Below are 27,255 nucleotides of genomic sequence, written 5' to 3' on the forward strand. Positions count from 1 at the left end.
CACCCACCGGCCTGCTCTGACCTGTGTCTCCTCCTCCCGAGCAGGGCTGCCTGCTGGGATCTCCTAATGCCTTATGTAGCAGAAACAGCCATCTGCAGGCCCATTGTGCTGGTAATTGACTCATGTCTTAGAGATGGACTCGCATGGAAATAGGTGCATTCTTATGAAGACGTGCTGGGGTTCCCCGTGGCCTCAGCACACCGGTTTCTGCAGCACAACCTATTCAGGTCTCGACTCCTCTCCGCATGTCAATGGTTTTCTCTCAGAGTCTGACAAAGACTACCCTTCCCTTGATCCATGGCTATGAAGGAATTGTCAAGCTCCATACAAAACAACCTACTGCTGACTTAGTGAAGAACAGGGTGTGATGTCAAAAGATGAGATAATATGAAACAAATTTCTCATCTGGCGTTTAGAGAAAGTTCATCCAGTTCCACCACAGGGACCACTGACAAGGCATAAACACAACTGGATCACTGCAGTTTGTCTTACAATTAGAGAAAGCGTCTGTTATGTCCTGTCCAGTTATCGGTTACAAATGGTTGATGAAGAAATGGCACGAATCAGAGTAAACTGTTCACCCGAACACTTACAAAAGATCAACGAGAGGATGGAAAACTTGGATTCAAACACAGGAAAGCTCCCTGTTCCACTGCCACATGTGGTGGGTGATTTTGAGCTGCTGCTGAGATAAGAGAATGGAGAAAAGGGAGGAACAGATACAGTGCCCAGGTGTTACACGAAGCCTAGAATCAGGGTGTTTCCCACTCTGTTAGAAAGTCACTTCTAGCAAGTTTAAAAACAAACAAACAAAAAACTCTTGAATTAGGAAAATTTTGACATCAGAAAATCTGCAAAAAATGTGCAAGGATATGAAAAATGAGCCTTTTAAATAACAACAGGAGCACTCTTTACAGAAAGCCTTACTTAACGTGAGTCTGCAGAATTTTCTCCTGACCTAAACGACTATCCACACGGCTCATTGTGCAGAGCAGACATCTGAACATTAGTCACAGGACGAAAGAAACCTAACAAGTCTGATCAGACCCTCAGCCTGTCTGACCTGGTTATCTGTTTCTTTTATCAGCCCTGAAGGCATCTGAGGAGGGTTTTATTGTGACTTTGTTGCACTTCAAAGCAAAACTATCTTCATCATTACCCTGCTGCTACAGACAGAAACTTGTGGATGTAGCCTTAAATGCTTGGCTCAGCAGGATAAGAGTGAAAACTATCTGCCAGAAAACTGTTTCAACAATAGATATGAAGGAGTAATATACCAGGTTTGACCTGTCTGACGTGCATTTTCTTTTCCCCAAACAGCAATTAGAGAAACGGCTGAAAAAGAAGGAAATTCACTGAATGATTGAACTGAAAAATTACTTTTCCAACAAACCTAAATACTCAAAAGGAACAGCAGAAAAGCAAACGTGTAATGGCATTTTTAATCATTTATAGTTTGTGCACATTCTTAAAAATAAATAAATAAATAAATAAATAAATAAATAAATAAATACTGGCACATTTTATTTCTAGCTGGTAGATAAACGAAGGAAAAACTGAAGTTGGTCAATTTTTGGTTGAGAGGTAATAAAAATTCTTGTTGACAGATTTAGAGCCTCATGATCCAAACCTCTTATGAAACTGAATTTCAGTCAATGAATTTCAACACTTTCCATTTGTCATTCACAGAAAAACTACTTCCCCGTTTTAAACTGATCGCAGACGACCGAAAACTAAAACATCTTTAAAAAGAAGCTTATTCAAAACTCAATTATGACGGTCAGCAGAGAGCACGTCAAAACTCTCGTCTTCAAATACATTTTACAAACAAAAAGAGGTGCTCATCAAACCTGCCGAGCCATGTGACACACACACACACACACACACACACACTTTTGTTCTTATCACCAAAAATGCACATTTTGACTATTGTGAAACTAGAAGCCTGGCTTTTTTGCACTGCAGTAAATGTTTCAGGGAATTCACCCGGTTCATTTTTATTTTAATAACAGCCATGCTTGGATTCACTGGTACTGAAAAATGTTCCACTCTGTCAGAAAGCTAAATACTGGAATTGAACCTTTAATCAACTTCAGTATAAATCCAAAAAAAGAGGTCAAACAAAAACGTGGTAATTCTAAAATAAGTCGTCTGTACAAAAAGGCTTGAGGTGCTGCACCCAGAGAGACTGCAGCCACTGATTTCTGCGACGAGCTCACCTAGAGCAGGAAATGACTTGTATTGTATTATGTCATGTGAGGATGAAATCACTAGAGCCAAAGTCCAACGGTCAGTTCATTCACCCACTAAGGCTGGCATTGGTCAAACCAAAACAAAGCCCACATATTAAGACTCCAAAATCAAGATGCAAACGACGGCAAACCCCGCGTCCAGAGTGCGTTTCGCTAAAAGTATTTTGGAGACGTGGCTGTCAATCAACATCTGAAGTCTGTTGATATAAAGTCAGAATTTCACTGAACACTTTACACAAAATGGAAAAAAATGTAATAAATCAGCTTTCAGAGCAATTCCAACACAGGTCAGCTTTGACAGATTGAATATTAGCAGGTGGAGAATAGAATAGAATAGAATAGAATAGAATGCCTTTATTGTCACTATACAGTTATACAATGAGATACAGAGCATCTCCAACCCAGTGCAAACACGGGGGGGGGGTTATTAACAGTATTAACAGAAAAAACTATATAAAATGTACAAACATACAATCCGGTGTAAAAAAGTAAATATGTAAGTAAATAGTGTTATGTATATACAGCTCAGGTCTATGTCTGCTGACCACCAGACAGAGAACGTGACATATGGAGTAGTATGACTTTTTTGTTTGTTTTGAGAAAAAGGGCATCCAGAGGATAAATGGTTGAGTTTGTGTGAGTGTGTGCACACCGTGCAAGTGCACAGCAGGTGGGGGCAACTGCAGATGGATTTTGGTGCGTGGAAAGGTGCACATTTATTTGAAAGCACCTCCACAGTTAACGTGGCAGAGCGCTGGTGCAGAAAGGGTTAAATTGGAAACGCTGTCACCCATTCATAAGGTGATGTGTGACTGAGAGTGAGAGCAGCATAGAGAATCAGAGGTGAGGATAGAAAGGGCTCGGTGAGGAAGGAAGCCGACGGTTGACAAGTTGTAATGAGTGAAACTTCCTTTAGAGAAGAAGCGAGCACTGAGTCAGACTGAAACCTGTCAATAGCCAATGATCTGTTGCCTTGAGTCTGCAGTTCAATGAACAGTGACTGCTAGTGGGCACATGTCTTTCACAATTCACGCTACAAATTACACACACACACACACACACACACACACACACACACACACACACACACACACACACACACACACACACACACACACACACACAGAGCACGTAAAGTGCTTTAAAATGTCTTCTTTCTCCTCTGACAGGAGCGTTGCTTTTGTTGTGCCATTACAACAGAATTTAATTACTCTGTATAAAAACTAAAAACACAGTGAAAAAAGAAAAACTGCTTTTTAACACTTTGACTGCGGACGTCCAAACTCAGAGCAGACACAAAGTAAATGTGCAAAACGACAATAATGGTAAGGAAGAGAGCTGATGCAATCTGACCTCCTTCTTTCAGCATGTGTGTGAGTGCACCTACGAGTGTGTGCGTGTAATATAAATGGCACTCCCACCAGCAGGTGTGTCGGGGGCGGTTTCCAGCTGCAGGCCCCCGTAGCGCTACAAGGACACCCATCATGGCCCCCGTCAGCACCCACTCCCAACTCCAAGGATCTTTCAGCTTCATCGTGGCCTTAATTTCAAGAAGCCCGTATTTACTGTGTGGTTTGCTTTTGTGTTCATTTTTACAGGATATCATGTCCACTACACAGATAAAACCTGTCTCTCCAACCTTCTCCAGAAACTCAGTATTTCTTTCACACAGGGTTTCAGGTTAATCAACCCCTGGCACCGTCAGCTCACCTTTGCACATGAAAGGCCTCCTCTTACCAGCAGCAGCTCTCTATGATCACTTACGCCGACACACAGGTAACTAAACAGCAAGCAAAACAAAAAACATGTGATAAACCAGAGAAGAGGTTTCTGCCATAGTCAAGAGCTCATTTTGGATTGTGAAGCAGTCAGAACATGTTCATGCTCATAGTCATCATCCAGTGGAAAAATCCAAGCCATTAATCAGCACGCAGACTATCAGAGCAGAGCGAGGAGTGAGGCGCGAGGAGCGAGCTAAATGTGACAAAAACCTTGTTTCGAGGTCTGCACAACGAATCTCAGACAGGGTAAACAAGCCATCTACTGAAATCACTCAGAGCCACTGTACACAGCGTCTGTCAGGACCTCCGAGAGCAGGAGGCCCATTTCACACAGAGGTGCCTAAATCACCTGAATGCCCCATCGCCACCCAAAAAGTCCCTCAATTCATCAAGTTCTGCATTCACTCTTTGATGCGTGGTAGGTGCATGCTGCTCAGGGTACTTTTGGTGACCAAACAGGCGCACACACACACACGCACACACACACCCGGTGAGGGTTACTCACCCGATTAGGGAGACCATCTGCTCCACTATGTGCTTACTGAAGGTGATGATCACAAACAGTTTCTGTATGACAAAGAAGCACACAGAGGAAGAACACGTTAGTCGTTGAACCGTGAGGTCAGTAATAGCGGGGAAAAGCAGTATATGCATCATAGTTTGACCGGTAATTCTTTAATACCTCCTTTCTCACACAAACACTCACACTACTCATTTTCCCCAATCACTGTGTGTCACACAACCAAAAAGGTTTGGTCTGAAAGCAGAAACAAAGGGCACGGGCAAGAAATCAGAGACTGTGACACACCACGTCAGCGTATCACCTCGGCTGCCGTTAGAACAGTCAGTGTGTAAAGTACACATGAACAGAGACATGAAGAATCAGAGGAGATGTGTCATGGCTTCAGAGGGGGCCTGGATCCGCCTCCTGTCCAGTCAGATTCCTGCTTAGTCACCAGTACAGAAGTGACAAACAGGCGACTGCCAGTCATTCCAGCTTTTATCTGCCTGGTGCTGGTGGTGGTGGGAGGGGCATGCAGACAATAATTGACCATTAATTTTTCAAGGTCCTTGAGTTATTGTCTGTTAGTGTATTCTTCTAAAAGAGCACGTGTTTGTTTGATCCACTAACCTCTCGCCTGCCTTCACCATCGCCATGAGGAAGACTACAGCAGCCGAGCTTCTGGCGAAGCCGTCATTACAAACTTGTGTTGTGCAGCAAAGGATTGTTCAAACCCACAGAAACTTCTTTCAAATTCTAGATCCCGAGTTTGCAGAAGACACTAAATATACACTGCCAAATTATAGGGAAAAGAGATACACCAGCATTTTCTATATCATGTAATGATGGGGCTATAAAAGTGCCGTCAATTTAAATAAGAACAATTTAAAAAATAGAGTCACAATTTGCAGTGATGTAAAGTGTGCTGATAAATACCAACACAACACTTGTAAGTCGCACTATTCACCTCCAAGACCATTTGGAAAATATAAATGTGCAGCGCTGACAAAACCATGGGAAATACACAAAGTGCAATAATTTTATAGGTGAACACAACTTTTTAAAAGCGCTCGGCCACACTGTGAATGTGATCAGGTGTGCCACATATTTGGCTGTACTTAAACTCAAAGTTCAGCCTCTGAGTATCACAGGAGGATAAACTGAACAAACGACAGGCTCGCAGTCAAAATATTACATGTTACAAAAATAAATATAGAACTATATATAACTGTCACAACTTTAGAAAAAAGTCTGAAACTTTGTATCTCACACAAAATAAACAGAGAGCAAAAACTCCAAATCTTACCAAGTAAATTTGTCTCATTTCTCAGCCAATCAGCTACAGAGTAACGTTTCAGTCACTCGTGTTTTTCCACGCTGCAGCTTGGATCACTTGTTTCATTGGCAGATTTTTTTTGACTAGAAATGAGACAAATAGACTTGGTAAGATTTGGAGTTTGTGACAGTTACAGTAATTGTTTAACCTGAAATGAGGCGTTTGTGCCCCCACAGCTGACAGTTGATCTGTTCTCCCACACAAAGCATTGATGAGCAAAGTGGCACACACAGGAAAGCTGACTAATGTCTGCTCTCACACGCCTGAAACGCTGATAAGAACTCTGCACGTCCCAGTGCAAATTAACCTTAAACGCACACAAACATGGGAAAAGCACCTCATCATTGGAGGGGACTGATGGGAACCAGTACGGCCCATGCATATTCTGAAAACTGTTTTCAGAATATTTTAATATTTGCCATGTGAACATCACAAATACACGGCCCGTGTTCCTCCCAAAGCCACTGACGATAACCACTCACACCTGAAGCTCAATGAGCTCTAAAAGCCGGAAGCAGTGCAGAAGAAAGACGGCTCTCCTTTGAGAATGAAGAGAACACACCTGAGCACAGGTACAACCCCAGATCATTTTGAAGCACACACACACACACACACACACACACAGAAAGCCTTAAAATCCCCTTTTGTTCCCTCTTGAGGGACAATGTCACCTGCTCTGCCGTGTGCCTTCTCGTAACACTTCTTGTTTTCTGCACAAAGACGTTAAACTCAGATCATTTGCATGAGAAACAAACTTTCAGAACAATTAAAGCGAGCAGCTCCAGGGGAGCCTGCAGACGGGGGGGGGGTCTTCTTTACGTGAGACAGAGGGCCACACCTCTGTCAGCGGGGGGCCCCTGGGAGCCCCGGGTGTAATCTAGCACTTTGTGTGTGATTGTTCCTGCCGTGCATGTGCAGCCACCACCTACCCGTCCTCCTTTAGCCCCCGCAGATGTTTATCTGCTGGTGCTCACCGAGTCACACAGCTGCTGTGGAAATGCTTCCCGTGTATGATTAAAAAAGAATGATTTGCTTTTAACCCGTCTGTGTCACAGTGAGCAAATTCCTGCATTTGGTTAGAAAACAACAAGTCGATCCCCCGACGGTGATCGCAGACATACCACAAATTCCTGGACGCAAATTGAGGATTTTCCAGGATTAGAACAAGTATTTGGGAAGTCTCCTACCTACAGCTCCTTATTCAACAATTTAGGATGAAGCTGCTTTCCCTCTATAGTTTTGGACCGTCTACACACTGTACAGGGCTCTGTGCTGCTGCAGCTGCACTCACAAAATGGTTGACTCGCCCCCTGCTTGGCTGCACAAAATGGCCTCCTTACTCCCGAGCTGACTCCAGAGCAGTCACTGCATCAGTGCGACTGACTATTTCATGCATTTGTCCCCATTAAAGATGTACTTGCATCTCAAACTCTGTTTAAATGCATGCAATGCTTTGTTTCAGCACAGAATCGAACATTTCACAGACAAACACACACAGATGTGACGCTGTGCATTCACATACACACAGGTCACTTCTATTATTCTATTTCTATGAGCCACAGAGATCCATGGGTTTTTTTTTTTTAATGTCGCTTACCTGAATGTGCATTTTGATGAGCGCCTTTCCGATCAGTGTTGCACCAAAAAAAGTCCAGAAGGGGACCAAAAAGTGTCCGCATGTTATTCCTGCCAGGTCGAACAGGGGGTTGGGAATCTGAGGAAAAATCAGATGCACCATCAAAGTCAAGAAATACATTCATGTGTATTTAGTGTGGATATCTGCAGAACAAGAAGAATTATTTATGTCATTTTATTATAGAAAGAATCAAAATAAGCTTGTGTGGGACTTACAGAGGCGCAGGCTAAAATCCCAAAGAATCCCACTTTCTGGATCAGTTTCTGTACAGATACTTTTGCCCGGGATGAAAAGTCCTAAAAAAAAAAAAAAAAAGAAAGAGAGAAAAATGTGCAAATAAATCACCTCCACACATATGTTAATTTACACACTGTTAATAAACTGAAGGCTGATGTCAGATTTACAGGCCTTTTTTTTTTTTAACTCAAAGGTAAAATAGTCAAATTAATTAATTTCCTAATTATCACCGTTGATTTTAAAAATCAGATCTCACAATGTCTTTAAAATACTTTATTCCTGACAGATTGAAATGATAATCATCCTTATCACTGCTGCTTTCTTCATTTTCCTTTTACTTGCTGGTAAAATTCATTTGTTTGAAATGAAAAGAAGCTGAAGCCATTTCTGTTTCAGGGAATTTGTTTTTGAAGCAGAACAAATTTCACAATTGTGTGAAACAAACGTGCAGCCGGCTGCAGCGCTGCATCCAAAGTGCTTTTTAACAACTGCTTTGAAAACTGTTCAAATGTCATATTTAAAAAACCGGATGGATTTAGATCTTAAAATCAGAGCCTTACTTTAGTCATTTCTCCTCTTTATAATTTACTTTTGGTGAAGCAGAGATCAACCTTCTGTCTTTTTGACATCTAAAAACAAAAACACCGTCCAGCGAAACGAAAAATGAGATAATTCCTGATTTTTCTCATCTCTGCTGATTTCTACACGAGTTCAAACAAGCTGCAGCTGCAACAGGAACATTTTCTACCTGCTGCAAATGTGAAGCTTTCATGGTTTCTACAGAAACACAGCAAATCCTCCAAAACTGGGATTTTTAGTAGTGCAGACTTTTTAAGAACCTACAAATATTTACACTTTAATATCAGCGCTCTGAGCTCTCTTTACTTCTCAAATCACAGTTTTTAGTTTCCAAACACTCAAAAATCACCGAGCCATCTAAAACCCTGCACTTAGGATGGTTTTATATTTAATATTTCCATGAGCATAATTCTAACTCATAAACTTTAATCAAAATAAATGTAAAAACTCTACAAAGGTGGGGAGAATTTTGTTGTATAGCTTACTTAAAAGCTTGACTGGGAAAAGGTGGATTTCAAGATTTAGATGAGCTTTGGCTGCCACAAATATGGAGATTTTTATCATATGAAAATTCATTTAATTACAAAACTCGTCTGTAAACTCTGCAGAGGAAGAATAAACTGGTTTGGTGTGCTTGCACCTTACCTACAGCACAACTTATTAATTCCTTTGTCACTGAAAATGTGAGAAGAAGACAACAGACTTGTGTCATTCCAGTGACTCACTAATTCTTCGTTTCTGCTGGTCTTACTCTGTCCCACTGACATCTCCACAAAAGCCTCTTTTCACAGCAATGAGACAGATTTTTCCTCAATATGCCTTTTCTGGGAAGAGAAGCTCTGTTTGGATTTTACTTGAACTACTTCTGGGAACACTGTGTGAATTTAAAAGGAAACCTCAGATGCAGGGACGGCACAATAATATGTAGGTAAACGTTTCTACAATCAGCATTTCTAGAACATCCACATCTGTGAAAACTTCAATTTCAATTTTCAAAAGAAATTGCGACTGACAGCCAAACTCTTACACAAACAGCAATATAACAGCTGGTAAAATTACTGCTTTTAAGTTGATTTTTAATATTTTCATTTGATCTTTTGGTGGTAGAAAATAAAGTCTGCTTTCTGTCTTTATTATTTCCACATTTTCTCAGCTTCTCAAACTCGTTACACCAAAATAGTATTTGTTTAGAAATCAATGTAATTGTTGTCATAGACTGGGAATGTAAACATGTAACACTTACAGGCTCTACATATATTAATTATGTAAATTATTGGCTGAGACAGATACAGATCTAAATAGATATATTTTTTATAAGAGTATTTCTCTGAAATAAGACAGATTAGTTTGAAATATCAGGCTGCTGCTGTGCAACAGTATTATATATAAATGTGTGTGTGTGTCACAGAGGTTGTCTTTGTGATTTTTAGATTAAACTCCAAACTCCTTTGATATCTGTGGGAATATTTTCATGCAAAAAATTAAAAACTCTTCTTTACAGTGAGTGAGCCCTCCATCTGCTCGTATGGACACAAAATTATTTTGGTTTCAAACCACTAATTCCTCTAAAGACAAATAATTCCTGAACAAAACAAATGACAAATTTAGAACCTTCCTCAGGTTTCCATATTATTAAATGCATATTTCACAGTAAAATATTCATTCGATCTGTGTTAAATGTTTGTGAACTTTACTTTCTTTTAGCAAAAGCATTTTTTCCTCACCTGAAAAAAAACAAAAATCAACCAAATTTAACTGAAAAGAGGAATTTTATCAGCTGAAAAGGCTACAAAAATTGGGTTTATTTTTTGAAAGCAAGGCCTCAGTTTGTGAAACACATCAGCTTCAAAATTGAGGGGTGGGGGGTGGGGGCCTGCAATAGATGATCATACCTAATATGGTCAACAAAACCAGTACAGTGCTGATGACATTCTTTACCGGGTGCAACCCAACAGACGGGAAATTTGAGAGACATGGGAGGTCGCCTAATAAGGTGGTGGAGGGGGGAGCGAACGGACACACAATCTGATTGGTTCACAGTTTGAATTTCTGCCTCTACTGATGTCCAATCATGAAGGTTTCTTATTGGACAACCCTGGAGTTTGTGTGTGTGTGTGTGTGTGTGTGTGTGTGTGTGTGTGTGTGTGTGTGTGTGTGTGTGTGTGAGAGAGAGAAATGCTCAGCTGGTGGGAGACAGGGAAGGAAGGAATGTGTATGGCTGGTTTATAGCTGAACTGCTGACGACCGTGTCTGGATACCTGACATCTGTGGCTGTTAATGCATCCTACAGTGCCACTGGGCGCTGCACACACACAGCCTCGAGTCCCGTTCATTCACCATATCTTGACGCACGCATTGTTTACATTAGGTGCTGGGTGAGCTTTTGGCGTGTGCACTAACAGAGTATGAAAATATCACCGCAGTGTGAACAGAGGGTCCCTTAGGAGGTGAGGAGAGGCTGTGAAATGTGTCTGTGTGTGTTAACTCGTGACACTGATTTACTGTAGCACAACTATGGACACAACTCTGTATTTCTGGACCAGGGAAGCGCCTGTCTTTGATGGCTGAGGTTCAGACATCCAGACTCTGTTGTTGGCAGCTTATTAACAACACATACAGCGTCCTCCGACCTGCAAGGCTGGGCTTAGCAGCGGTGACATCTGCTAAGATCTTGTCAGGGTGCAGCGTCATGAAAGGATGGAGCTTTGGTTCCAGGTTTGGCTGCTCAGCACAAATCTTTACTCAGCAATCTTCAGTCACCACACAAGGACTCGGCTTTTGTGGGACACAAAACCACATTTGATTTGTTACTCGAGATGATCGGACCAGTCGAGTCCTCGTTTAAGAACCAAATTATAAGCGATAGTCAGACGCCTCTTTTCACAGGTTTCGGTCTGTAATGTTTTATGAACATTTACATTTTACAGCCTTAAGATGATTTGACCAGTGAATATATTGTGGATGATTTGCTGGTTACAAGATCAATATTAATTCAAGCAGGTGGCCAAATAAAAAGAAACTCCTTAAACATAAGGACTCAACTGTAGTCAGGGTTAAAGCTAGTTTGAATCTGTTTACTTTTTTGAATTAGATATCGAAAGGAGAGAGCATGATAAAATAATAATATAATATACTGCAAAAACCGGATCGGTTCCATTTTTTTATTGAACATGGTATGACGTCCTGTGGACTTTTCATTGTGGAAAAGTCGACAAAGCGATCACTTTGTTTTTGCTTGACTTTTGTAGATGTGATGAGGGACAGAGTTCAAATGGACAAAAAGCAGGCAGTGACAAGGCAATCTGCTCCATGTGGAAAATTAAAGTGTCACACAAGGAAAAATCTATGCATAGCCTATACACAAGTCAACACCCACGCACATTTTTTTTCTTTTCCTTTTTTTTCTCTCAATGAAAGTCTTCTACATAGAAGACATCTCCAGAGCGCTCGCGAGCCCCCCGACATGAAGACGGCTAAAGTTCATCTCATTAACTCCTGACAAGCCTGCGCCCGCTCTGTCTGGCACAGGAAGTGAAGTGATTAAGGACTCTTGACGCAATCGAAGCTACAGTCGCCTTTCAAAAAAACAAAACAAAAAAACCAAGAGGTACAAATTCAAATCTGTCCAAAGGCACAACACACACGCGCACACAAACACACACACACACCCTGAGTCCACGTTGACAAATTCTTTAACAAGCTGTGGTTAAAGGGAAGCTGGTTTTACTCTGACTCACCCCCCTCCTTTCAAACAGTTTACTGGAAATAAAGAGGGAGGAGGAGGGAGGGGGCACTTTCAGAGAAGTCACGTGACAAGGCTGGGCAAACCACAGCACAGAGAGCCTTTGAGTGCAGTAGGCCAGGGGGGAAGGCAGGCATACGCCCAGCGCAGATGGCCCTGATTTGAGTTACAGGAGATAGGATCCTGGGAGTTGGCAATCAAGAATTCGCAGCCTGTTAACCCTTTCAATGCCAGACGAAGGAAAAAAAAAAAAAAAGCCTTAAACAGGAAGTAATTTCTAATGAAGTTATAAGAGATCCAATCCGAGCAGGATGTTCCGCTATGGTCCGTGTCAGTGCTGAGGATTCCTCTCTGGTGCTCTCACTCATACTGAGCTTGATTTAAGCAGGGAAAAAAACTGATGTTCATGACATCAGCGTCTGGAGCCGTTAGAAAAGGCATGACTTCATTATTCTTGAATAGCTCTGTTGAATGAATGAGGAAAAAAACCCAGAGTGCTTTGCTGCTGTGCATCACGTGCACTTGTGGCAGGAAGTTGGCACGTGCAGGGTGGGAGAAATACCACCGGGTTTAAGTCAAACTGCTGGCACCTACGAACCTCTCTGACCTGGTGGAGGGGACGAAGTCAGCATCTTAGTCCAACTCTGCTGCCACAGGGGGGAGTGTGTGCTAGCGTGTGTGTTTGGGGGTTTTGGGAGGCGGGTGGGGGGGGTACGTATGTGGAACGGGGTAAGGGTTAGAGGGGGTCACTTCCTTGACGACAAATTTAACCACTTCCTGTCTCATAAACAATCCAGCGATAGTTTCTCCATTCCAATCGCAGTGGAGTCTGTTTCCACCGCTGCCGTTAATGCTCAGCTGTTAATATATAATTTAAAAAAGCTATTCCACAGCAGATGAATACCAACGTCCACAATAAAATGATGTCAGTTAATAAAAGGCTAAATAGTGGACGAGGAAAAAAGAAAAAAGAGACGTGCTGTGGGACGTCCTTGAGCCAAAGAGGGAATCCCAAGAACATCCGAGCAACAGTAAAAGCCCTGGTGAGAGAAAAAAAACGTTTCCGTATGCAGCAGGTCTGCGCTGGTGCAAGCAACCTGCCTCCAGATGCTATCAAAGTACACAAGTGCACATTACATATATACACACAAACACACAGTTACCACATATCACAGAACAGAGCGAGAGAGAGAGAAAGAAAGGAGGGGGGAGAGAGAAATGCAAAGTGAGGAGAGAGTTGGTGAGAAAGAACAACAGCATAGGAAGGCAGCGTCACTTCTGCCCTGAAGCCAGCACGCCGTGCTCCTGCGTCACACGTCTGGTTTGTTTATCAAAAAACAAGTAGGAGATCTCAGACGCTCAAAGAAACTCTACTCTTTACACAGCTGCCTTTTATTTGATTCTTTTTTTAAAGTTGGAAGCGCCCCTTTATCAGTAAGCAGCATGAGGGCTGCACGCACGTGTGAACAAAAACCATGCGCAGTCCACATCGTCACACATAATAATTCTAGATCCAGAATCGATGTGAATGTGCGCCCACCTCGTGTACACCTGCCAACATTTTGTTTTCCTTTTCAACTCAAGTCCAGCCTGACGTGGTTCAGTGCAAAAGGAAACACTCCTGAGGTCATATTAACCTAACGTGTGCATTCACATACAGACTGAATACTTTCATGACTCAAACAGATTTCATTTTTAATATCAAAATATTTTGAAGTTGCTGTTTTTCTTTTCTCTGTTTTAACGCCAAAATTCAGCATTCGATCAAAGCGTGCTGCTTCGCTGTTATTTCACTGACAACAAACTTTGGTGTAAACATTGATTTATATGCTAAATGACTCCAGCAAAAGTCTAAATATATTTATGCGTAAGGATGGGAGAGGAAAAGCACATGTAGGATTTAACACTGAGTTTATAAAAACCACAAATCTGAATGATAAAGCTCATAAAAAGAATGCGCATGTACATATCTGTAAATATTCAGAGATTTACGAAGTTTGACGTCTGTGTCAGCGCAGCCCTCGTCCACATTTGTTGAAGTTGCTCATAATGAAAACAGCGGCCCGTCTCAGGAACCACACGTCTTCATTTTAAAATATGTTGTAATTATTGACTTCAAAGTTCATTTGTGACAACTAATCACCAATTACTACTTTAGCCAACTAAAGGCGTAACAGTTACAATGTGGTTTAAGCTGATCAGGTAGAATGAGAAGAAAAAGAAAGATCAAAGTTTAAACCTGCGTAACTCCTTTGTGTTACAATAGTGCTGAAAGCTGCAATTTATTACTTATTATTAAACTGATATAAAAGAAAAAAATATTACATTTTTAAATTGCTCATTTAAAAAAACAACAACTTGTGTTTAACTACAACAAATTGGCACTGATTTAAATTCAATAAGGTGAAAATAACAATTTTTAACCTTTTATTTTAATATGCTAAAACAATTATTCTATACCTTACAGAAAAAAAAATATGGTGACATTTGAAAATATATTTTTGTAAATATAGATGAAAAATAATTCAGTAAAATGTGTAAAAAGATAAGCACCAATTGTTTCTCAATTTTTATGCTAGACATACAAAAAGTGCTAAAAAGCATTTTGTCAGTTATGGCCAGAGGTCCGTATGTCGGCCATGTTTCCCCATTACAATTATTTAATTACCCAGAATGCAACTGTGGCTGAACAAGTTACAGATCCTACATGCATGCTTCAAAAGATGAAACAGACACTGAAAGGAAACACGTAGCAGTCCTTTAATATCTGAGATACCCTCATTAAAAAAATAAAGTTATTGCTCGCAGCTCAAAACAGAGTTTACTTGAAAAATGAGAGAATAAGTGAGTCGGCTGCAGCTCGCTTCAGCTTGCAGCTGGTCGTTTTATCCACCTGACCTACCTCACCCTTTGACTGACAATGGACATACACATGACAAGCCTTTGGAAATCCACATGCATGTTTCTGTTCATTCCTCTCCCTCTATTCATAATCGCAAGAGGGTGGAAAAATAAATATTTAGACAGAGTTGTTAGGCATTGTTGAAACATTTGCAGAGATGTTAGACATGAGAACCCAAAAAAACCCCAACTCAAACAGGAAATTACTCAACGAGGGCCCGGATGTCGCGGGAACATTTTACTCTAGTGCATCATTGCTGTTCCCTTAGTCATAGCATTGTGAAAGCGCAGCGCTGCAGTCTTGAGACACCGAGGTGAGGTTCAAACACAAACACACGCAGGTTACAAAAGCAAATTTGCCACATCAGATTTGACTTTTGGTATAGAGCAAAAAAATGTGATGGAGTGATGAAGGCAAACGACCGGAGAGGAAACGACAGAAAAAAGAAGTTTTATACTTAAAAGATGTGCGATGCGGGAAAGAAGGTGGTAGGAGAGGGGAAGGGGAAGGATGAGGGCAAAAAGGAGGAAGTTTGATTACAGAGAATGATGATGAAGATGATGAGTTTAAGATGAGAAGCGTGTCACCTGAGCGGCCTCTGCCTGGTCCAGCATTTCCTCAAACTCCTGGTAATCCTCATCATCGGGTTCAGCGCCAGACAGCCGAGCCGCTCGCGCCATGAAGTACGGAGGGAGCTCTCCGATGGCTGTGCCCGCACCCTGTTCACACATAGGGACATGTTTCATTCATGTTTATACTACTCATCATGTGATTTCATATGTTATTTTGCCAACACACACTTCTGTTATGTCAAGCCATTAAATCTGCAATCGACAGAGCTTCTGGACAGATATCTCAGATGTAGAGCGCATTTATTAAAAACGCATCTCTTATACTGTATTCAAGATCTGCGGTTAAGTGATGCCACAGCTTTAAATATTAATTATGCCTCAAGACATCTGGCTGCGAAATGACTTTTTGTTACGCTAAATAATTTCATGTTTTCCTTGCCTTCAGACGGTTAATAGACATGAAATATCAATATCCACTATCCAAAGCAGCTTGCGATGCTTGACGTCTGGGATTTGAGATCAGTGCGCTTAATGGGAATAAAACGGAAAGGATTTACAAGAAATAAATCCGGCAGATTATTAAACAATCATGGATACGTTAAACACGGGTCCAGGGTATGTGAAACTCCTGCACCGGCTCCTCCTCTCCAATCTGCAACCTTTTCAAGAAAATTTAAGATGTGCTAACAAATTTGGGGGAGAGGGAGTTCATCCAAGCAACCAGAATATCAATATCCGACAGCGACAATGAGCTTGTAGCCATAAAGCGCTGGAGCCTGTGTGATTGTAGGGGGCTTAACAGGAAGAAAGCGGAAGTGATTTGGGGGGGAATAAATCCTCAGCACTTCAGTCGGTTCACCAAGTTCATCCACCAAAACATGAGAACAGGGTAGGAGTTCGGAGGGGGGAGAGAGCGGGTGAGGGTTACAGACTTAATTAACACAATGAAAACAGCCGCCAAGAAATGCTGCGTTTTTGGAGTTGCTCACAGCTCATTACTTTAATGTTTCCAGGCACAAAGGAAAAGTATGCACAAAGCCGGGGATAAGAAGATACAGTTAGTTTAAGTTTCAGTTACAGATGACAAATGGGTGATTTCGAGATTTACCACATCCCCGACACCCTTCAATGCACCGACAGCAACGAAAAGAAGAAAAAATCCTTTTGCACTTCAGTTGTCTCGCTGGAACACAAAACAACTTCTCCCCCAGAAGGATATAACTGACTAATCGCAGGCACATTACTTGTATGTTGCTGGATGGCTGGAGCCAGAAGATGATTAGTAGGTAGTTAGCAACCATGGCAGCAACAACAAGCCCAAACAATCATTCTCAAGAGGCGGTGCTATCCCCAAACCTGGCAAACTGAATCTTTAATCTGGACACCCTGTTCTCTTGTTAACACTGGAGTCTTTGATGAAATGTGCCAGTTTTTTTCCTCATAATGGAGATGTGTCTTAATCTCCCTGGCAGCTGCTCCATTCAGCAGCTCTGCCTCTGTGTGTGAGCATTGTGGCCGTGTGGGTTTGTGTAGGGGGCAGCGAAACACGTCTACCTGCACAGTGCCGCTCTTAAAGTGGACCTCTGAGCTTCTCTGTCCACCGAGCACAGAGAAGAAGAGACAAAAAAGTGGGAAAGAGGACAGAGAAGGTAGGAGGGGAATAACACGTGTCTCATCAGCGACGTATCCAGAAGGTGGGAGGCTGGGAGAAGGAGGGGAAATGTTGACGTGGGCGCTTTGAAGCTGTGGGTGCGACAGGTGTTTCCAACTGAATCGCCGACAAGCCTCGGCCGAGGTCGTGCCAGGCTGAGGTTACAAAGGGGCAGTGGTTGGTTGGTAGTGGGTGGTTATGAATCCGAGGGGATTGGATAGCACACACCCCCCCGCCAACACACACTTGGATATCGCTGCTCGTAACACGATGCTGCAGCTCGACTGGGAGCAAAATGCGACTCCATTCTGAAAGCAGAAAAACGACCGTGCTGCACCAATTAATAAAATATGCACACTTTTTTTTTTTTTTACATGCTGGATCGGTGTGTATATACATATATGGTAACATAAAGTGGAAGGTTGGAAGGGACGTTTAATGTTAAAGTGAAAACGTATTAAATAAAGATCAAGTCAAAGGACCTTACAAATGACCGTAAATGCATAATTATATAAAATAAAGTTAAATAATGAAAGCCGGTCTGAGCAGGGAGCAGCTCCTGGAAAGCCTGCCTAGTTCCAGTAAAGCCTCGTGTGATGAAGTCGTAACTGATAACATGCATTTCCCCCTCATCTCTGAACCTTCCACATTAAGAGGAAAAGGGAAATGGACAACAATGATAAAAGTCATCTAATGTGTCAGACGCCAAGTTCTCTATTCTCCGAATGTTCAGCAGTTCCACACGTCACTGATAAAACGTAAACAAAAGCGGACATAATCGAGCGTGACTGTTGTCTTTTTGTGTGCATAGCACAAGTTATCGTCAGTGATTTTATAAAAACTCAACCAGACCCACACGTTCTGTAAGTGGACACCTGGTAATACGAGATGTCCAAGTGTTTGAAAAGGAGCTATTTTCATATAAAGAGTTAAAAATGTTTCTGATGTACGTCTGAAAAAAAACTGTCATAGATTGAAAAAAAAGATGTTGGTCTTTGCAGCCACAGGGTTGGTTAGAGGTGTGAAACCATTGATGCTGGTTAGGGGAAATTCACAGGAAGGAGCAGGGGTTTTCCAAGCAGACGAGTTATCAATGAATACATTTGCACCCAGTTTTATGCACTTTTGTGTCGTTTCTGCTTTGAGTGTGAAAGGTAAAAAAAAAGAAAAGAAAAATGCAAGTTAATTAGCATAAATTAGCATAACCTTTGATATGGTCAGAATGGCGCCAAAGAGTTTAAATACTCTGTATTAGGATTCGATCTTCACCAAGGTAAGTTTTGAGCGTGCTGTCCTTAATCTTTAAAAGCATTCAGATTTTGGTACGATTCTGCGTAACGACACCCACAGAACATTTACAAAGATAGTTTTTTCTTAGTTCATGAGAAACTGACATTTAGCAGATATGAGATATCCACCTGTAAGCATCACAAACACTGAACACTGCTACGAGCTGTGGCAAATATGAAAGGTTGCTGCAAACTGTGACCGAAACTGAACGATGGGAAACGATGACAGGAGCCGAACTCTGCAGGTTTTTAAAAATGTTCTCATCTATAATATCCACAGCTGATGGTGCCTGACGTGTAACACACACTCACCCACATACAAGCTTCCAGACGGACTTTAGAGAGGATGGTCCACAGTGAGACTTTTCCCTGGAGTGTCTCTGACCCCACAGCTTCCACACCCACCTGCTCAGCACCAGAATCTGATGCTGGTGCTTCCTGTTGGGGACAAACTATTTGTTCTGGATACGGTGGCTCGGGGAAATCCACAGAGCCGCACTCGTAGGCCGCCAGGGTCACCGATGCTATGTGTGGTCCCTGGAAAAAGAGAAAGACAGAGATAGAGGCGGAGAAGAAAGGAAGATAAAGTGAAAAGGGAAAAAAAGAAAAAAGAGTGGGAGTAAGTCTACCTGTTGGAAGGATATGAGTCAGAGAGGAAGACCCCTTTGTTATTAGCATAGACACTAACTGAGTCAAATACTGAGGAACAGAAAGGCAGTTATCCGTGGGCCAGTATCGCTCCTGTATTTTATAAAGATGGGGAACGTTTGACCGCAAATTAGCATGACGAGTGACTCTTCCTTCTTTCCTTGCTGTGTGAATTAAAAATGCCATTAGGAAATGTTGAAAAGCAAAGCTATGATCACGTTTGAGTTGCCCTTTCAAATTAAAAGTGTCAGCACCAGAGTGGAGGGCCCCACATGGAAATGATCAAAGGTGGAAACCAAAGCTGAGGCAGAGAAACCGTTTGGTGTGCACACACTCGACATCTCTGTACTTACTCACCCACCAAGTTTGGCAGCGCAAAAAGATGAACAATTTTGGGAACAGTTCAGGGTGACGTGTAAAAAACCCCACTATACCGAGGGTGTGAAACGCGAGGCCTGGGGTCAGCCTGACTCCCGTCCAATCGAGTCATTTTGCTCTTCTAACTGTATTTTCATCATTTTTACAGCTTTTCCGATAAACAAAGAGCTCCCTGTGGCCATTCATACCATACCACAGGAAGTAGATAATAGATGAACAATTAAAAGGCAGAAAAATTTGGTTTTTTACTGGGTGAATTATTTTTAATAAAAAACTTTCAGTTTTATAATTATTTATGACAGTCTATATGTAAAAATGTCTGCAGTTTCACACATTTCTTACAATGTATTAACTACAGCAGTATTTCTCTGTCGTGTACAGAAATAGCACACGTTTGCACGTCTTTTTCTAATATTAAAATATCTTCGGTATTAAATGTGCAAATAAACGTCTGTACAGTGAAGGAAAGGGGATTTTCACTGGTCTGCCCACTAAAGATTAAAGTGGGCTGTATGTGGCCCACAATATGAAATGAGTTTGGTGGTGCACGGGTTTAACTTTGGATCCAGAAAAACACAAAAATGAAAAAACGCCAATAAGATCAAAGTATTGCTTTGGAAAAAAAACAACAACAGCTCATTGGACGAAATAAACAACATTTTAAAAAAAACAAAAAACACTTTACTTTTTTATTTGTTTTTTTGTTCCAGTAACTTTTACGGGGTTTGCTTTGTGATATTTAAAGAAACAAAAAGAACAAACAAAAAAAAAAAGCAGCTCTGGTGTGTTTTATTAACACAACAGTTTCTAAGCTCGTGACCAGCGTTTCCCACTGACAAGCAGATCAATACATCCAGTTACGTGTAGCCATACCTGTACACGTGCAATTACAATAATTAAGTAATAATAATGAAGGAAAGAGCAGCGAAAAAGAAAATCGTCCCAAGTTCTGGATGTCCTCAGACAGTTTGTGATTGTTGCTGCTGCCCGACAGGAGCAATGCTAAAGACCTGCCGTCTTTGCTCTGGTTTCCATTTCTGCTCAATGAGGCTTCCAGGAGTACAGAGACGTGTCCGTGTGCATGCTCCTGCACCCAGCACCCATAATGCTCCTGTGGAGACTGACAATCAAACCACATTTCTGTCATGATGACATTTAATTTAAACAGAAGCAATTTCAGGCAAAGAGCTCTTAATAAAAATGATTAATTTGACTTTGTTAATCACTGTTTGAATTGACGTGCTGTTCTGCCAAGGCTCTGCTGTCTGAAGACAAAAAGTAGTCCCTGTGAAAGAAATCCGGTTTTTAAAGTTTGCTATCTGAAAATGACATGGAAACAAATGGTTGGTGGTTACTCTATATAGGATGATAAGATCATCTTGATCCAGTTTTCTACAAACAGGAGAGGACGGGTAACTTTAAAAATGCAGTCAGTTACTTTGTAGGTCACTAAGTGAACTTAAAAAAAAAAAAATATTCCCACTAATATATGCACATGTAATATAAAGCAAAACTTTTGCATTACCAGTTACTACCCAACCGTCTCTGTAATACAAATAAAGACAAGCCCACGAGTAGGACGGTGTGACAAAGCAGCATGTATTTACAATGTGTGTGTGTGTGTAGGAAGGGTGCTCCCAGTGACGCACAGGGGCAGTTTGGCATCACGCAATGCAGCACAAAAGCAATCTGGCAAGCCCAGGGTGGGGGTGGAACTTCCGGAGCTGCATGGGACAAGGCAGGACAGGACAGAGTGGAACGTGGGAGGGCAGGAGAGCGGTGTGTGTGTGAAGCAACAGGAAGCTGCCATGTCTTCTCTAGGAACAGTGCCCTCCTCTTAGATGACACAGATTACCTCCTGAAACAAAACGTTAGTCACACTAACACTTAACATCAGCCTCCCAGGACTTGGAGGGAAAAAAATGGATGCTCATGCACTGGTTACCAAAGCAGAAGACAAATGAGGAAAATCTTTAGTGACCCAGAAAGAGAAGCCTAGAAACTCCCAGCACTGACCCAGTCAGACTGGATCCTCCCCTGGCTCATATCCTGCCTTACTGACTCTCCAGTGGGATCATTCTGCCCTCAGATACTTCACACAACTTATGTGTGCAGACAAAGTCATCAAGCAAAATATTTTTGTGGACAGGAAAGAAAAAAATTCCTCTTGTTCACACCTCCCTGCTCTATCTTGGGTAATGTTTGTTTACCAAACACACACAGAAAGCCTGCCAACGGAGTGACTGCGAGCGTTGCGTGACTCCGAGAAGTCGTTCTCTCTCGCTCTCAGTCGTTGCTGTGTCACCGCTTCTCAGCTTACACAAAAGTCCAGTCCTCTCATGTTGTCCAGGTGATTCAGTATTAATCTACGGCCCAACCCACGACTGTCAGGGAGCTGCTCTCCGTCTCATTTGGCCTCTGACTCGATGACACATATGAACAAATATGCCGATAGTAGTAAATACACGGGAATTTTTGTTTTTCCCAAGAAAGCGTTCTTCTGTGCCGATCACTATTAACCTCCTAGGACGTGGCGTCTACATATGTGGACATCACATTTTGGGTTGTTCAGACCAAAATACTAAATTTTGCTCTACAAGGGCCTGATATCCACTCACGAGGACGTTATACTGCCACTGTTCTATGAAAAGTTAAAGTGAATGTCCTCGTATGTGGATCTCGTTTTTGTCAGAAACAAAAATCAAGTTAAAAAAAAAAAATCACATAATTCTTTGTTTTTACATGAATCAGGCCCCAATCAGCCCAAATAGCAAAGAGAAATTAAAAACGCATGCCACGAAAGAGTTTGGGTCTTAGGAGGTTAACAATGATAATACTAAACAAATAAATAATTCTACCCAAGTCACTCTTCTACCTCCTGGCCATGTTTGTTTTGACATCTGCCCAATGCTGAAGATGTTTGCAGCCACCATATTACACATGGGTTCTGACAAAGCTCCTTTCTCTGACACAATGGGATCCATACTGGAGACAACATTGCTGGCATTCCTGTGGTGACGTGCAGAAACCAGTGCCTGGGATCCCCACTCCTGGGTATGAGTACATCCACACAGACTGTGGACTCGCTTTGGATCTGGGGTGTGTGTCTGAATGCGTGGTGACCATATCATAAATATAGAGGGAGTGGGAGTGCACGGTCCAAACATAGAGCAAATGTCAAACGAAACAAAATATATTGGTGTGGGATTTTTAAAATCTGAAGTCAGTATGCGCCGTAGACCCTTTTTTACCCCTTATGCCGGTAACAAAGACACAAACATCATTCTAAGTGGAGACTTGGATATTTTTAGGAGCCCTTTGTTTGTTTTAATTGAATTGAAAGTCTTTATTGTCATTACAATAATATAACTGTACAAATAACATAGACAGCCAGAGAATGATGACACAGACAGTTTGAGCACAGACACGAGTTCTGTAACTGTAACTCAGCTTAATTCCACAAAAAAATGACACTAAGAACATCAAAATGAAACTCTAAGCCTGCCTGGAAACCAAACTGCACAGGTGTGGTCAATCATTCAATTTGCCTCCTGCTATGTTAAACCTAAATATTTCTGGAGTTAGAAAAACAAAATGTAGTCACTTCAGGCTCCAGAAAATTTCTATGGCCATAAAGTGGAAGAGGAGGCAGCAAAGTGTAGCATCCCATAAACAATGGCTGATATCTGTTATATATGGTGTGTGGTTCACAGATATATACATAGAAGAATGTATTCAAAGAGCCTGACCATGATGACTTCATGTGAGAATGTAGTGGATTCTACATTTTATTCATTATGCATTCATACATGAACGATGAAGTTTCATTATTTGTCACAGTGAATGACAACACTGTGTATTCCCATTAGCACGCAGCGACACAAGACAAGCACATTTGCAGATCATATATAAACACACATTATTCTCCTTCTCCTCCATTTTTGGTATTTTTGTCCTAATTTTAAAATTGTTCACTATTAAAAGTCGCAGTCCCTGATATCAGATTCTTCTTTTCTTCTCACAAATCAAATGTCAAATCACTGTTCCAGCCACCAGTCACAGAGTGGACTCCTTGTTGGTCTATAGTGGCAAATGCAGACGCTTTCGTGGCCCAAACAAGACATTAATGGGTGACCATAAACTGAGCACTTTTCAGTGACCACGACCGCACGATAGTCCAGTCATTAACAGGTCACTGTGGTTGTTAAGGGCCATTTAAGAACATTAGACATGGTCCAGCCAGCATAACCTGCTCACCACTTCTTACAGTGGGAGACTGCTGGAGGCAGCGCAGGACAAACATTAGAGGTTAGTTCGTTATGAAGAAGCCGTGGTCGGGATCTCTGAGGGAGGCAAGAGAGCTCGGGAGAGAGGCCAGTGATGGAGCAGGGAGAGGGGGGAGGGAGGGAGGGAGGAGTGGGTGGGAAGTACACACACATCCATTTGGTTTCACCATAGGACTTTGTGTTGAGAAACACTCTGACATTAAATGTTCACTGAAATAAAGTTTAAACAGATAATCAGCTTCAATCAATTCAAATGATTTTAGACTAAATTTATAGTTAATACGCTGAATTAAATATATTTACCAGGATCCATATTTGTTGTTTTAAATCAATTACGGTTGAATGAGTTTTTTCTTCTAACGTCTGAGCAGCAAAACAAATGTTCAGAATGAAAAACGAGTCGAATTTGGTGCATTTTTGCTTTTGCACTTGAAATTAAATCACACTAAAATTGATGAAATTAAATATTAAATTTGACCTAAAGTAACCAAGTTTAGAGTCCAATGACAGAGCGTTTTTTAATTTGGAAAGATTTTTAATTGACCCATATCACAAGTATCATTGATAGTGGAGAAATTGTAATTAATTTTTTTTATATTATCCAGTGTTGGAAAGGTTACTTTTAAAATGTATTCCACTACAGATTACAGATTACATGCCCCAAAATGTATTTTGTAACGTATTCCGTTACCTTACTCAATGAGAGTAACGGATTCTGAACACTTTGGATTACTTAATATATTATCATGCTTTTTACAACTACATGAATGTCCTATTGCTGTGTGATTTATTACTATTACTGAAGGATACTTGCCATACCAATACCAACTAAAATGTGTCTTTCATTCTCATTTATAAATAAAGCACGATGTACAAATATCACTAACGCAGGAAAACAGACTCCTGGTACCCAGAGAGAGTCCTTATCTGCAGAACATGGAGTACGAGTGAGCGCCGGCCCAACAGATCCACCTGAGGGTGCACGAATGAAAAGCACCGAGTGACCTTTATGAAAGAATTTCATAACAAAACTATGCTTGAAAAAAGCTCAACAACCACAGTCTGCCAGCAGAGCTCTGGTTTGGTCTGGTCAGGTTTGGCTTGTTCTGGGGTTTGTTGGTGCCATTCCAGACTGGCTACACACTAAGCCCACTTTGGCCCAGGATTTGCTTCCTGTGGGTGTGTGTGTGGCTGTGTGTGTGTGTGTGGCTGTGTGTGTGGCTGTGTGTGTGTGTGTGTATGTGTGTGGGTGCATGTGTGTGTGTGTGTGACTGTGTGTGGGTGCGTGGCTGTGTGTGGGTGCGTGGGTGTGTGTGGGTGCGTGTGTGCGTGTGTGTGTTTCACAACGAATAGTTGTTGTACTTAGTATTACCAGGACTCCTGGGGCCTCTAAGACACAGAGAGACGCATGCTTTAGATAGCTGAGGTGAGACAGTTAAGACGGAGAAGCCATTAGAAATACCACACACGCACACGCGCACACACGCACGCATGCGCGCACGCACGCACACACACACACACACACACACACACACACACACACACACACACACACACACACACACACACACAGCTCCCATTTACACATCTCTCTGGTATTCATTTTTGAAAAACTTTGGTGAAGATGAGTAAGTCACAAGATGTTTGGGCATATTTATGTCTCCAAACTAATGAAGGAAATGAATTACTTAAAAATCATGAATGAAAGCAATTGTGCTGCGTACTTTCACAATTTTTTTTCCCACAGGAAGTAAAAGTCTTGTTTGCAGTTATATTCCAGTTTCAGTCATTTCTGTAACAGCTGCAGTGTTACGTAGTAATTCTGCCTCTTCATCAGCGAGAGCATCAGAACCATGCGATAAAAGTTCTGACACACTATCGAGGTGTAGTTAAAAATGAATGGCTTTAAACTGAATTTAAGAGGCGTTGCAATTAAAGGGAAAGATCCATTACTTCAGAGCAGCAGTGAGTCAACAGCACCTTTTCAAGAAACTGAACTCGATCCTGATGTGTCACCCATGTTCTGGTTCATGTGTATGCAAGGTATCAGTCGTCTCTTTGGCGAACAGAGAAATAATGTGCCAGTCATGTTTGAACATGCGTTGGTAAAGCCAAGTAACTTCTTTCATGGCAAGTTTTACATGCAAATTAAACCCCACGAATTAGAAGGTTACCTTTACAGCTCTCCCAGGAGCTCCCTCAGCTAATCAGTTCTCAAACAGCTTCACTGGTGAAGTGACACAGCAAAACACACACACACACACACACACACACACACACAAAGGGGGAAAAAAAAAAACAAGTAGTGGAAAATTTAGACCAGGTCAGACTGCCGAGCAGCGTGAATCACAACTCGAACAAAGCACCCAGGTTTCTGTCTAGGTGAAGGTGAAGGTTTCCTATTGTTTGCTTCTGGGATTACAGCAGGACGCATCACTGTACCAGCCCCACAGTGGCCAGGAGAGTGAGCGCTAGGGCATCTCAGGAACACACGACCCAGTTATTAGCTCAGTACACTGACATGGCTTTATTAGCCCGAATTAGCGAACAGCACTTAACTATACAACAGCAGCTGATCCACAAAACTGTGCGACAGTGGCAGCGACGACAATTCGGGGCCAGTGTGTGGACGCCACGCTCACAGACCTGCTCAGCGCTTAGTGATAGTTGGCACTAATTAAAGCTGTGCTCCTGGTAATTGCCCACAGACAAAACTTAATTTTAGGAGGGTTGCTCTGTATATTCTGCACAAACCTCCTGTGCAACCTATAATTTAGCAATCCTAGAAGAATCTCAATATAGAAAACTACACAATGGTCATTTATTTAGACGATCCGCTGGTTTTATTTATTCACATTGTTTGAAAAACAAATGATAAGTCGTATACAAACATGTATTTTTTGTTGTTGACTCATTTCTCTTCCTAACTGCTCAAATGTATGCACGTGTTTGCACCTCTCAGTCACAAAGTAAAGACAGAAGCTGCAAAAAAAAAGACGACCCGAGTTGTTATTATGTAAACAGAAATGTGCTTCGATTATAATGACTTTAATTCATTGTTTCTCTTGACTTAACATCGAGCGCAACAATTTTCATGCTGCCCATAATGACTTAATGGCAACAGTCATTACTGAAAGTAATTTAATGGTGGATGACTCAGATGAGCTCTCTTCTAAAATATTTACGACATTCCCAGCTTTCTATGCTAACCCCGTCTCAGAACTCACACAGCAGTGACATGACTCGTCACTCAGAACTTTAAAAAGTGAGCCGGGACGAAAGCTGGTCCCGCTCATCACAGCGATCGCCACAGTCGTTTCGGTGGACGTGTGCACAGGTGCAGGACTTAAAGTGTACACACACGTGCACTTTTGTAACGCCTTTGCGGCCGCTTTCATGGTCTGTATTGTGAGCACCCACCCACGACCTCCTTTCTCAGAGCAGCTGGATAAAGTACACTTGAT

General features: G+C 41.7%; 1 protein-coding gene across 5 annotated transcripts in view; it reads right to left on the reverse strand.

Annotated features, from left to right (window-relative positions):
* Nucleotides 1-27,255, reverse strand: part of LOC134636228 (vacuole membrane protein 1-like) — a 50,673-nt gene that overhangs the window by 12,888 nt on the left and 10,530 nt on the right. For all 5 annotated transcript variants that reach the window (XM_063486118.1, XM_063486117.1, XM_063486116.1 and 2 more), the window contains 5 exons: nucleotides 18,792-19,016; nucleotides 15,555-15,686; nucleotides 7,723-7,803; nucleotides 7,469-7,585; nucleotides 4,539-4,600 (listed from right to left, as the gene is read on the reverse strand). In XM_063486118.1, the coding sequence (XP_063342188.1) occupies nucleotides 4,539-4,600; nucleotides 7,469-7,585; nucleotides 7,723-7,803; nucleotides 15,555-15,686; nucleotides 18,792-19,016 (617 nt within the window). The remainder of the gene's footprint in view (nucleotides 1-4,538; nucleotides 4,601-7,468; nucleotides 7,586-7,722; nucleotides 7,804-15,554; nucleotides 15,687-18,791; nucleotides 19,017-27,255) is intronic.

The sequence above is a fragment of the Pelmatolapia mariae genome, linkage group LG10_11 (assembly GCF_036321145.2).
Source record: "Pelmatolapia mariae isolate MD_Pm_ZW linkage group LG10_11, Pm_UMD_F_2, whole genome shotgun sequence".
Lineage (NCBI taxonomy): Eukaryota > Metazoa > Chordata > Actinopteri > Cichliformes > Cichlidae > Pelmatolapia > Pelmatolapia mariae.